Source organism: Maylandia zebra, linkage group LG9 (assembly GCF_041146795.1).
Source record: "Maylandia zebra isolate NMK-2024a linkage group LG9, Mzebra_GT3a, whole genome shotgun sequence".
In the NCBI taxonomy this organism is placed as follows: Eukaryota; Metazoa; Chordata; class Actinopteri; order Cichliformes; family Cichlidae; genus Maylandia; species Maylandia zebra.
Window position 1 is genome coordinate 19668458 of NC_135175.1, and position 12588 is coordinate 19681045.

At 40.6% G+C, this 12588-nt stretch overlaps 1 protein-coding gene across 1 annotated transcript in view; it reads right to left on the reverse strand.

Moving 5' to 3' along the window:
- Positions 1-864: 864 nt before the first annotated feature.
- The window catches only part of kcnb2b (potassium voltage-gated channel subfamily B member 2b), a 93708-nt gene continuing 81984 nt past the window's right edge, over positions 865-12588 (reverse strand). The window contains exon 3 of the mRNA XM_004546621.4: positions 865-6700. Within this exon, the coding sequence (XP_004546678.1) occupies positions 4718-6700 (1983 nt within the window). The 3' untranslated portion in view covers positions 865-4717. The remainder of the gene's footprint in view (positions 6701-12588) is intronic.

Here is a 12588-nt window from a genome sequence, read left to right on the forward strand (position 1 = left end):
TGGTAATCCAGCAAATCAGTGACTTATCTTCCTCTCCTCACCCCTAACAAGCCAAGGGGTACATGGCTACCCCTCCTTAAGCCTGGTTCTTCCTGTTAAAAGAGACTTTTCTCTTCCCTCTGTCACCAAAATGCTTGCTCACAGGGGGTCATATGCTTGTTAGGATTTTCTCTGTATCATTGCAGGGTCTTTACCTTAAAATGTAAAGCACTTTAAGGTGCTATATTTGGTGCTATATAAATAAAATTGAATTGAATGAGAACCTTCACATGCAGTTAACACTGTAAGTATGTTTTTTTTTTATCAGAAATGACCTTTTCCCCTAAACCTAACAGAAACCTAAAGTGTAACTATTTAACCTAACCCAATAATTATATTCCTAAACTAACCTAAAATGGCCATAAAGATAAAGTTAAAGACAGAAAAAATATAAAACTAAGTAAAATTGTTGCCACACTAGAAGCGAAGAAACTATGTGAATGCCTCTGCCACCACACCACGAGCCTTATTTGGGCTTAACTGGTTTTTACATTGCAAATTATTATTGGACAGAGAATGCATTTCCCTCTAAACACACTGTAAATGTTGTTTAGTTGCATTGGAACATGCCTGGAAATGCACACTTACATTAATTGCATCGAACGAAACGCATCTCCGCTCTGTAATAAATCATTTATCAACCAGCCAAACTGCTGAGTTGTCCACACTTCTGTATATGGAAAACAACTTTGCTTTCTTGCAGCAAATGCAACATATTATTTTAATTGGTGTCCTGATTCAAACTTTTTTCCCCCCTCTTTTTTACTTTCCTGGCCTACAATCATCATCTCACATGCAGAGCAGGGAACACCAAACACACAAACGCAGGAGTTATACATTTATTTGTTATTCTGCATATGCTAATAGACGTAATGAGGAACAATGCTCTACACAAATGTTGACATACATACCATAACAAAGTGTTCTGTGGTCACATAATTGTTCAGACTACTACATGCATACAAAGATGTTGCTTTGTACAGAAACAGTCTGTAGGTCAGGATGTGTCTTGATGATAATGCTTTCTCAAAGCTGAACAGAAAAAACAATGGAGGAGGCAGAATATACAGAGATATAAGGACAAACAATGATGCTGTTTGCATTTTAAGGAGCAAGGTAAGCAGGTATGAGTGACACGGACAATACCCATTCTCTCAGAGAGGGTAAAGACACGACGTTTCCACTCTGTACAGCATCACAGATGAATACGCCATCATGAGACAGTAAGACAGAGCACAGTCCTTTTTGCTGTCAGTTCACAGAATTAGCTGCAGTATCCACACAAACTTTATCCGGAGGGGATACAGCTGATCAATCCAAATCCCTTGTTTCTCTACCCTACCTGTCAAAATGAAAGATTACTCGAGGCTAACACAGAGACATGATTACTACAAACAAGGGATGAAGGATTAATTGGAGTACAGAAAAAAAGTACAAGCTTACAAACAAGAAGGTTACGATCTAACCTCCCTTTATTATAAAGAAAAAAAAAAGAGATGAAAATTCAAACGAAGACCACCGCTGACTCTGCATTTTACTTCAGAGAATACCAAAGAATCTGAGTTTCTGATGAGGGATCGGTAATATCACAAAGGTAACTCCATGAGGTCTCACATGAATCTCTGAACACTGAGTCAGAATATGCTACTTTGGGCAAATCGTATGTACACAGACAAAAGAAAGAAAATATGGACCACAACTGACACAATGTAACCATTTGGGAGAACCATTTCTTTTCTTGTCCTCGCCTTGTTTTTACCCACTCGTAGCTATTCCTGAGGGCATGCCATGGGGTTAGAGCTTCTGAAGCCGGAGGGCCCGGAGCACTCACTGGTGTCAGCATGGGAAATAATCAGATGGATCAGCTCAGAGACAGCAGGGATCTCTTCCTGGCTGTAGCTGCGCTCCCTCTTTCCCTCCCTTAATGGTCAGATGCCCATCCCTTTGTTTGTACTTCTTCCTGCCTCTCCGAAGACTGATGGGAGTGGATACTGAATGTGGTACACACATTACTCAGAAGAAGGGAGAAATATTGCAGCTCCCTGTTCTGGAAGCCAAGACATCGAAGTGGATTTTGACAACAACACTTCTCAAAAAGTACAGAAGCAGCTAGCTGACATTAGCTGTTCAAGAAAAACAAAACAAAACAGATAATCTATCCAATCAGAACATCAGAGAGTTATAGAAAACCTGAGAACTCAATATCATTACTTGTTTCTATTACATAAAGACCTGATTTTTCCTATAAAATTAGAATTTTTTTTCTGTACAGTGCTATATGAACAAAGCAAAATGACTCGCTACCTTCTCATAAACAGCCGTGTTATGAAAAGGCACGCATCATTTCAACCACCATATGGCAGGAAATTGTGGTCGTGCTCCATTTTGGTTTAGAAAAAATAGACTCATTCTCCACGATAATTCACAAAAAACAGAAAATTGTTTGTTTGTGGCCATTAAAATTAGATAATGTTAATATCTTCCACACATTTGCTAGATTTTTTTTATGTAAATCTAACAGGAGTATAAAAGGCCCTGGTGGTCAATTTGGATTCTTATTCCGACAGATAATCAAATTTGAGGTCCATTAATACCTGGCTTTAAGGTGCTCAACAGCATTTTGCCAGTCACGCAATACGAAAAAGTAAAAGTCAGATTCTCATTTGCATTGTTTGTGAGATCCTAGTAGTCGTAATACTCTTTTTGCCTCATATTAAAGATATAACATCTGAAAAATACAAGTAAATTTTGCCTGTACACTTACAAATTCCCATAGACATAAAATAAAGTGCCACAATTCTTGGCCTGCATAGATTGCAGTATGCGATATTGCACATTCCACACCTTTCAGTAAAACAAACAAACAACCAAAATATGATTAGCGAAAAAGAATGATAACAAGAAAGAAAACAACAAAATAGTTCACCCACGTTCCTTCCTATCACTGCCATTCCGGTTTGTGTGGCTTTCACAAACTCCTCGCTAGTCTACGCCGACATGTGTCACGCCGAAAGAAATAAACAAATATTCCAGCAATAAATTGGAATCAAAGGCAACGTAGAACAGACATATTTTCAGTCAGTGTAAAACAAAAGCAAGAGAGACGACGAGAGAAAAAAAAATCCTTTGGGTTTAAGTTTGACTGAAAATTGTTCACAATAAAACACGATAAATTACAGTCCGAGACACCACAGATATACAAAAAAATGCCTTTAACTTATCAGCAGGATTGGGTAAAGTTGCAGTAGTATGGAACAAAGGTCAACATTGACATGAGGCTGCTGAGGATGGGCCAATGAACACAATGCAGGTAAACAAACTATAATGAAAAAAAAACTCCAAAAGCATACCTACTGTCAAAATACATGTTATTACCATATATGCTATAATGAAGAGATAGAAGAAAGCTTGCCAGTGTGCTTGATTTGGTCCATTGATATCAGAAGGAATACTGTCATTTTTTGTTGTTGTAATCTACCCCTTTTAAAAAGCCAAAATAGATAATGATAGTGTAACGCATATATCTGTGTTAATGACCAAATCTACCTTGGTGAATAATAAGTCTTACCTCTTTTTTTTGTTTTTTTAAATGGAGTCTCACCTACATATTGTAGACTTTTCCTACAACCAATCTAGCCCTACTTATCACGTTTCATTCTTAAAACTACTTTTAGATAGATAGATATATTTATTTATATAATTGATGTTAGAGAGTAAATAAGATCATTTCCTCTGATTTGGATGGAATCAAAAGGCTGAACGAGGAGCATCTTAAATCTCGTGATAAATATTGTCAGTAGCTTTAGTGTCTGATAGTTCATCTTCTTACTGGTTTGATAAATACTTGGCAACTACAGGTGTTTTTTTTTGGTGTTTTTTTTTTTTTTTTTTTTTTAGAGAGAATTCAAGGTGTTTTTATCTTTCTTTCCCACATTCATGAATTCAAAGATGCTCAAACTGAAAGTTCAACAGCTTCTATGAAAAACAAATATATTAATCTCAACGTTACAGTTTCATCTGTTATTCACGAGAAAAAAAACAACCAAACAAAACAAAAACGAAACAAAACAAAGAAACAGGGCCATCATGAGAACACTTTGCATTGCCACAAAAGGTAATGATATGTTTCTTTTTTTTTATAGGTCGCTACGATGCAACACCCAATCTGAGGGCTGTCTATCCAAACCCCTACCCCTTCTTTTTCACATTACAAATATTAGTACCCTCAGTGACTGTCTTCCCTTGCCATCTTGTGCATTGTCATTGCCTTAGATGTCCTAGTATTTACAGTGGAGCGCTTTCAGCAAACTAAGCACCGTAAAATATCTGTCCTTTGATTTTTTTTAAAAAAAAGCATGCTTTTACAGTTCCTCTGTGCATTTCCTTCTTTTGCTAGAAAAGGAGACGTTATGTACATCTGGAGGACCTGCGTGTACGTGATTTGATGAATTCTCTGTTTCTCAAAAGTGTCCTCTTTGAGCCCACTGTTTTTCCAGGATCTGCACAAAGCACTGCAGTTTCTTTTTCTGCAATTCAACAACAACACAAGTATAAGAGACTTGTCATGCCATGCAAAAAGATCTCTCTCCACCACTGCACCCTTGACTTTCCTCCCTGCTCCCCCAAACTTCAGGCTGAGGTTGTACTAGGTCTGTTGTCCCTCAAATGTCCCTTACATTCACATGCTGGTTTCACATGTTGGAGAGAGGCTGCCATCCCCGGGTATCAGGTGGATATCGGATGTAAACATGTGGTTCTCTACTTTGTGTCCACTTTGGTTGCTGTCAGGCTTAACCTCCTCGCCTGCCCCAACCACACCTTGGGTGCTATTTTGTGCTGCTGTCTTGGGTGACAATGGTGCAACCGCTGCTCCCGCCACCTCCATCAGGTGCTTCTCCTCATGATTCTCTGTGGATTGTGAATCTTCATCCCCTGGTGGGGTGTCCACCACCAGCCTCTTAGGGGCCAGAGGGCAGACGTCTTCCATTGTGACTGGAAGAAGCCCCTCTGAACTAGGGATGAGTGGTGATGTCTCTCCCACTGGAGACTCATCTTCCAGGATGCTGGAGCTGATGTCTCCAGGAGAAGTAGTACTGGGTGGTGTCAGAGGGCCTTCAGCAGAGGTCTTTGTGTAATTGACCTTCAACCCTTTTATTTTTAGAGGATTAATCCGTCTTGGAGAGCCCTGGATATTCTCCACAGCACTGTTAAAGCTTTCCCCTTCGTCTATGTAGAGCTCTGATCCATCACTTGGGTTGACAGACTCATAGAGACCATCTTTAAGAAACCTCTGGTCATCACTGGGCCTCAGTAAGCTAAGATTCAGAGGTGGCGGGGCCCTGGGGTGTCTGATATGACATGATCTAGCATCCTCCTCGCCTGAGTTTGAGCTCTGTTTTTCGATGCCAGCTGAACAGCTTCCAAAGTTTTCTGGCAAGGAGGGCTGGACTTCCTTCATCTCCATCCCCACCTCCTCTTTTAATGCAAATTCAGGGCTCTGGGATTTCTTCGGTGATGCCGGGGCAGTCATAGTTGTGCTCAGAGTGCTCATGGAGCTTGTAGTGTTGAGATTGCTGAAGGACTGTGACTTGGTTATTTGACTGTACATCTCCTCCAGTGTTTGAGCACTAAGGTGCTGTGGGGTCCTGCTTGTCCGCTGTGGACTTCCAGTTGTGGTGATGGTTATGTGATGGGGAGAACTTTCGGGTAGAAACTCTGGGTTTCTTTTGTCAGGTGATTTCAGATGGATTTCAGAAGAGGCATGCCTGGTATGGCTGCCCCAGCGGCTAGGCGACAGATGGTTCTCAAGAGGCGTCTTGTTTTCTCCTTTATCTACCGCTACATCTATCAGTTCCATACTACGAGCAAAGGCATCTTTTAGGTTCATTGACACAATGCTACCATTCCTTCTGGCTCTCTCCAGAGCCTCCCTTCTCTTGATGGCTTTCTCCTGCCTCTTCTGCTCTTTGTAGAACTCAGAGAAGTTGTTTACAATGATGGGGATTGGTAGGGCAATGACAAGCACACCTGCAATGCAACACAGTCCACCTACAATCTTTCCAAGCAACGTCTGTGGGTAAATGTCACCGTAGCCCACTGTAGTCATTGTAATGGTGGCCCACCAGAATGAGGCAGGAATACTGGTGAATTTGGTGGCATCTTCATCTTTTTCAGCAAAGAAGACCAAGCTGGAAAATATCATGATGCCCATGGCAAGAAATAAGATAAGTAGCCCCAGTTCATTGTAGCTCCTTCTCAAAGTAAATCCTAAAGACTGGAGCCCCGTGGAGTGCCTGGCCAACTTCAGGATCCTCAGTATTCTCATGATTCTGAATATCTGCACCACACGACGCACATTTTGGAACTGCAGCACACTCCTATTCGACTCTGTTAGGAATATGGTGACATAGTAGGGCAAAATGGCCAGCAAGTCAATAACATTAAGTGGGCCTTTGAAGAATTTCCACTTATTCGGAGAGGACAGGAAGCGAAGGAGGTACTCCATGGTGAACCAGGCAATACACACGGCCTCCACATGGGCCAGGTTGGGGTTATCATTGAAATGGCCAAACTCATCTTTGTGCTGGAGCTCTGGTAAAGTGTTGAGGGAAAGTGCGATGGTGGAGAGGACGATAAACAGTATTGATATGATGGCTAGAATCTGAAAAGAGAGACAGAAATGAAGAAAGTATTAGTTTAACACTGGTAGAGGACACACTCTGAATAATCAGGGCTGCCTGATTTGCATTAAGGATTTTAAAAGATGTATAAATAAAGGTCTCCAGTATATGATATGAATCTAATGGAGGGTCTGTCTTTGGTTCAAAGGCACTGTGGGCGTGCTCATGAATATCAGAGCTCCATTATCCATATAAAGAATATAGAATATGCTAGAGTATTACATAAGGATAGGTCAGAAAGATAATGGAAAATGACACAAGGAACCAATGAGTGATTAAATGAATGAAGCATTGCGGAGCTTACTGACTGAGAAGTCATTTAAATAAGGGTAGTAAGTAGGGCAGAAATCTGTTTAGACAATAACTGTGAGCGCGCACGTGAGTGTATGTGTGTGTGTGTGTGTAGTCCCATCTACACCACATGAAAGAATAAAAGGATTTTGGCGCCATCTGTTGGCAAATGTCTAAAACTTCCCCTTTCATTCATTACTTTCACTTTAAAAAATGTACAAAGCTTTACAAATATTGTTTCTTCTTATGAAACATACAGTGAAAATATTGTTTCCCGTATGCTCATTTGAACAGTGAGGGGATGGGTATAATAATAATCTTGTATAATGCCATGAGGTCAGCACAGCATAAAGCTGAGTTTTAGCTGCAGCTCTTTATCTCGATGAGGATTTATAGAAACTGATTGATTAAATCTGGCCTTAGATGCACTGACTATGATTGAATATTTATAAAACAAGTGTGTCATCTATATATGGCGAAGACATTATGTTACGTGATGAGCTGAATATCTTCCCTCTTGCGCTGCAACTACACATAAAACTCTTTACAATGCTGCTGGGGTTAGCTGATGTCCTCTTTTTATTCCTCTCCAGTTCAACTCTGCTCAGCTGAGCGTCTCTTCCCACACAGGTGAAGCATCTCTGCACTACACTCGGTGCAACCCTGCATCACAACATCGACTGAAATCCAGGACGTGAAAAATTAGCATTCTTTTGTGCAAAGCCCTCTGTGACTCGAGCAATATAAAGCCTATTAAAATGTAATGAAGAGAGATTGAAGCGACTCAGTCAAATAGGAAAACAAGGCACGCTGAATACTAATCACAAATCACATTAAGTTGCAGAACACATTGATGATCTTACATAAATTTACAATGTGTAGTCTGGAGACGCTCACAGTATCTCCGCAGAGACTTCATTAATTTAGCAAATATTACATATTGGCAATACTTTTTTTTCTTTCTTGCAGTGGTTAGGGGTCAACCACTTCTGTAGTCCATCCATTAGCCTGTGGCTAACAATGACAAGCCGGAAAAAGTGGTCAGAAGGCTAGTGGCATTTCCTGAAGCAAACATATATAAATGCATTTTTTTTGTTGTTGCTGTTTTTAAATAAAGCAGGATCTCTTCTACTAATGCAGAGGAAAAATGGAATCATAAAGCAGAATAAAGAAGGTGGTGTCCTGGCTCAGCAGCGGAAGTGTTATCGCTAAATGAATGCTGGTACTGATTAGGTTAAACCTATTAGCAGCTAAGTGAGGCAACTCAGGGCAAGCTTGGCACTGAGCTGTGGAGTCATAGTAAGGACGCAGATTGCTTCCATACCCCTCAACTTTTTGGCAAGCGCATTTCAGGCTCACTCCCTGCTGCCAAACAATTTGATCGGAAGACCTTTGCTTGTACTCTTGTTTCTGAACAGCAACAAGGTAGAAGAGCAGATAAGAGCACGAGATAATAATTTTGGGGGTATACTGTGTCTTACACAGATGATTTTCTGATGTGGTACAGTATGGAGCGGAGTATATGTAAATAAGATTTACTGACGTGCAGGCAAGAGGTAAGTCATTCTTCAGAGGTCGATTCTTTATTTAGATTTTACATTAACTGCCTCAGAGGACACAGTTAATCTTCTGCTGTTCCATACTTCAAAAGCTACACTATGAACAGCTGAAAGAATGGACATGCGAGCACGGACACAAACACACAGACAGAGACAAACTGATTAATGTTTTCATTGACCCATAGCCCCGCTGTCTCACTTTCACACACCCAAGCAACCTGTGTTCGGTAAATGCCGTGTAAGCTCGGGGATAAGAAGCGCTGAGGTGGCTTGCATTAACCTACTGTTATTGAGTGGGAGTAGTTAAAAAGATCAATTACTTGGACTCCTCTTTTCTCATGATTTGCATCCGCGGTTGCATTAAGTATAGCATCAAATGTCGTGAGTGGTGGATTAAAAAACAAAGAACAAAATAAAAAAAAGAAAGCACAGTAAAGCCGGTTGACCTAGACGTGACTGTGAGGACGAAGGCTAACAGACACAGGAAGTGAAAGAAGATTTTTCACAGATGCGGCCACTTTCTAATCTGTGGAGCTTCTCTCTGAACTGTTAGATAACTGAGATTAAACTATCTGTCAATTCCACCACTGACCGATGTGCCTGCACGCACCTTGGCAAAACGGTGAATGCTTGTTGTGTTAAAATGAAGCAATTTCATTTAAAAGCAATTAAGAAAGTTAAATATCAAACTACTGGTAATTATAACTTTATTATATACATTAATTTTATACTCATCTATCAAAATATATTTGCTGCTCCTGATTGGCTTAGATGGGCGGTCAATGCATGGAGATGATTAGCTGGTGTTTGACATACTTTAGCTGCCTGTGACCAATCGGGCTGCTGTACTCCCTCTCCATTGTGCTCTGAATAATAAGAGCACAATCAGGCCAAATTGTACACACGAGTGGGTCTGTACGGCAGACTTTTGTTGTAATGTGCATCACATGGACTTTCAGATGTATGCAGAGAAGATTTGCCTATTCTTTAAAACCTCATAGAGTCAATCACTTCACAGGAGAGGAGTTTGGCCTGATGTCACAACATCGATTTTCCTTGAGCTCTCTCCCTTTGATCTGAGTTGTCATGTTGCTCCCAGAAAGAAACATTTGAATAATACCTGCATTTTTACATTGCATTATTTTGGTTAGTATGTTATGTGATGAGCTCACGCCCATGAGGTGTGCTCATCTTGGATCACCTAATGTGCATTGCTCTTGGTAGCTGTCTTGCTTTCATACATTTAAGCATTTTTAGCAGATCACCCACGGAAAAAAAAAAAAACAGACAGCTTAGCACGACTGCACTGGGAAGCTGGTTCACTTTGAGATTTACAATGAGGGAGACGACTAACAAAATAAAGTTCTGAGTGTCATGTCTTACTTTTGGAGCTCAACCGATACATGGTAGGACTATCACAGTTTTCCTGGTATTTGGAGATAAACTATTTCCTTATATGAAAAGTTAATACATAAAAAGATGTTTGGGATAATTGAAACATGAAGCCGTCATGTGGTTTTTCACAACAAAGCAGCTCCAACTGTAGCACTGTTGGCTCCACATGTAGCAGAGAATGCATAACAACTGAGCAGAAGGTGGTTTAGATCAATTCAGTGCAATAGTTTTTATAAAGTGTCAAATCACAACAGTCACATGAAGGCACTTTATTTTGTAAGGTAAAGACCCGACAACAACACAGAGAAAAACCCAACAATCAGATGACGATGTCAAGAGGTTACATTTGGAACAGGTACTGTCACCAAAAAAACCTAAAATAAGCAAATGCTCTTTAGCCGTAGCAAACACACTCTCCTCATGATTTAATTCCGCAGATCCTTAAAAGTAATTGAAGATATCCTGGGTGGACAGAGAATGGGGAGTGAAGTTGATCCAGAGGAGAAAACATGCAGGAGTCATGGCATTAAGAGCCCTCTTGAGTCGCTTTTCTGTGCCTCTCTTGAGCTTTATCTTCAGCCATCTGTCATCTCAACCACTTCTCCTGAAATTGCAAGAATCACCTTTCTACATCCTCCTCAAGAGGTCGTCAATAGAGGCACTAACTCTTCTATAAGTGTCCTGTCATCAGTGGCAGCTCATGATTGCACAACTACAACTACGTCCCTCCTCTGCCTGCATTCGCATCGTTCCTGACTTTGAGAGGGGAAAGCTCTTATGAGGATGAAAAATATTCTGCACCACACCAGTGGCCCACCTGCCAGCTAGGTGGAGGCTATTGATTGTGTACACATCAAATTATGGACACTGAGCCAAGTCCAGCAAGAACCTATTGATAACCCTGCCCGAAGCTCTTATGGACTAAGATCCACCCCACAAGTCCCCACTGGCCAAACCTCCCCCACTTGGTTCATCAATTTGCGCTTGACAAATTGAGCCTTTCCTCAGGTATGATAATTTTTTGCTGCAGAATCAATCCAGATGATTATGGCTATGGTAATGTGGATTGATTTCAGGAGTTGTGTGGTATTTAATCTTCTTGGTCTGTATCTCTTCGAGTGTTATGACCCCATAAGATGTTGGATGGCACATGACAACTTGGCTTTGTGCAAAGTCTACTTTGCTAACGTAATGAATTACTTTATTAAGTTTACACGTGCCCACTGCGCTATTATTCTCATTATTAGATGCACATGCAGGATGTAGGTATAATCCCCTTTGTGCATAAATTCTGCTAATTAGCAATTGACAACAATTAATGGAAGCAGTGAACAAACATGATAAGACACATAGCTGGAATATTACTTAAATACACACACCCTTAGAGAGACCAAATATAAATCAGCAGCAAAGCAGGGGGGGGTCCCCACCCTTCCTACACCATTCTGTCTGGTTGAGTGCCTTTACTATGGCCAGTTTCCAAGGCATTCACCAAGAAAGGGAGAGCAAGAGAGAAACAGAAAGAGATGGTGATATTTGTTGGCCATCAAATGTTTTGTTCCGTAGATCCTCCGAGGTTCAGAGAGGTTTGGAGAACTGCCCAGCCATTATGATTTCAGCCTCAATTCTAAAGCCATTAGTCTGCAGAAAAAATTACCAAGTTCATAAAGCACTGGGGACAAAAAATAAAACGATGAATCTGATCCAAATGAATTTCTTGAAACTGGTACAATACTTCATGTGTCCAAAACTGCTTTTTTTTACAATTTGCAACAAAATGAGAAAAATAAACCAGTTCAGTGTCCGTCTGGTCTACAGTTTTTAGAGACTCCAGAGTTGGATGCGTGATAATGAATACTGATTATTTTCTGAAATCTACTGAGCTATTCATAAACTTTTGACAGCTCAAAGTGCAGTCAATAATTGCAGTGGATATGACCAATGTGTCTAAGCATAATGCAGTATCACCGCTCTGTGTCACTTACAATTTAATTTGTTATCAGTCAGCTAGAATATATTATGTGCCCCAACTGTGCTCGGGAGCTTTCGCCAGAAGTCACGTTGTGATTTAAGTCACGTCTTCAGGGTCAATCTCAGTGAGGTGTCTTACAATCAGTGTGAGAGACGATCTCTGCATGTAAACATTTTATCTTGTTGATTATTTTGCAAAGCACGGCAACATCAACAGGGGATGCAGAACTCGCTGTCACCTTCATATTATCCTTGCTGGAGGCATGCAGCACGAAGAAACCAGAAGGTTCCAGCCAGTGTTTATGTTGAAACTGTGCTGGGTTCATTCAGCAGCACAAATAATGCTCAAGTGGGCCTGACAGTGTATGAGAAGAAACCTTAATCAATAACCAGAACTCATCTGCTTGTAGGCCATCTGCACGTTTTGTTACCCAACTTTTTAAGTTAACTTTTAGGCAAAATATGACAGGTGAAAAAATATTGAAAGACCCACTAAAACCCTCTGGCTGCAGTGTCTGATCTCTTTGCTAAACTTCACTGTTTCCTGCTTTCGTCTTGTAAAACACACTCTTCTGCGCAAGCTTTTCACACTCCCCCTCAAAGCCCTTTCACTTTTGTCCAGGCTTTATTTATACCAGAGGGATATTTGTTTG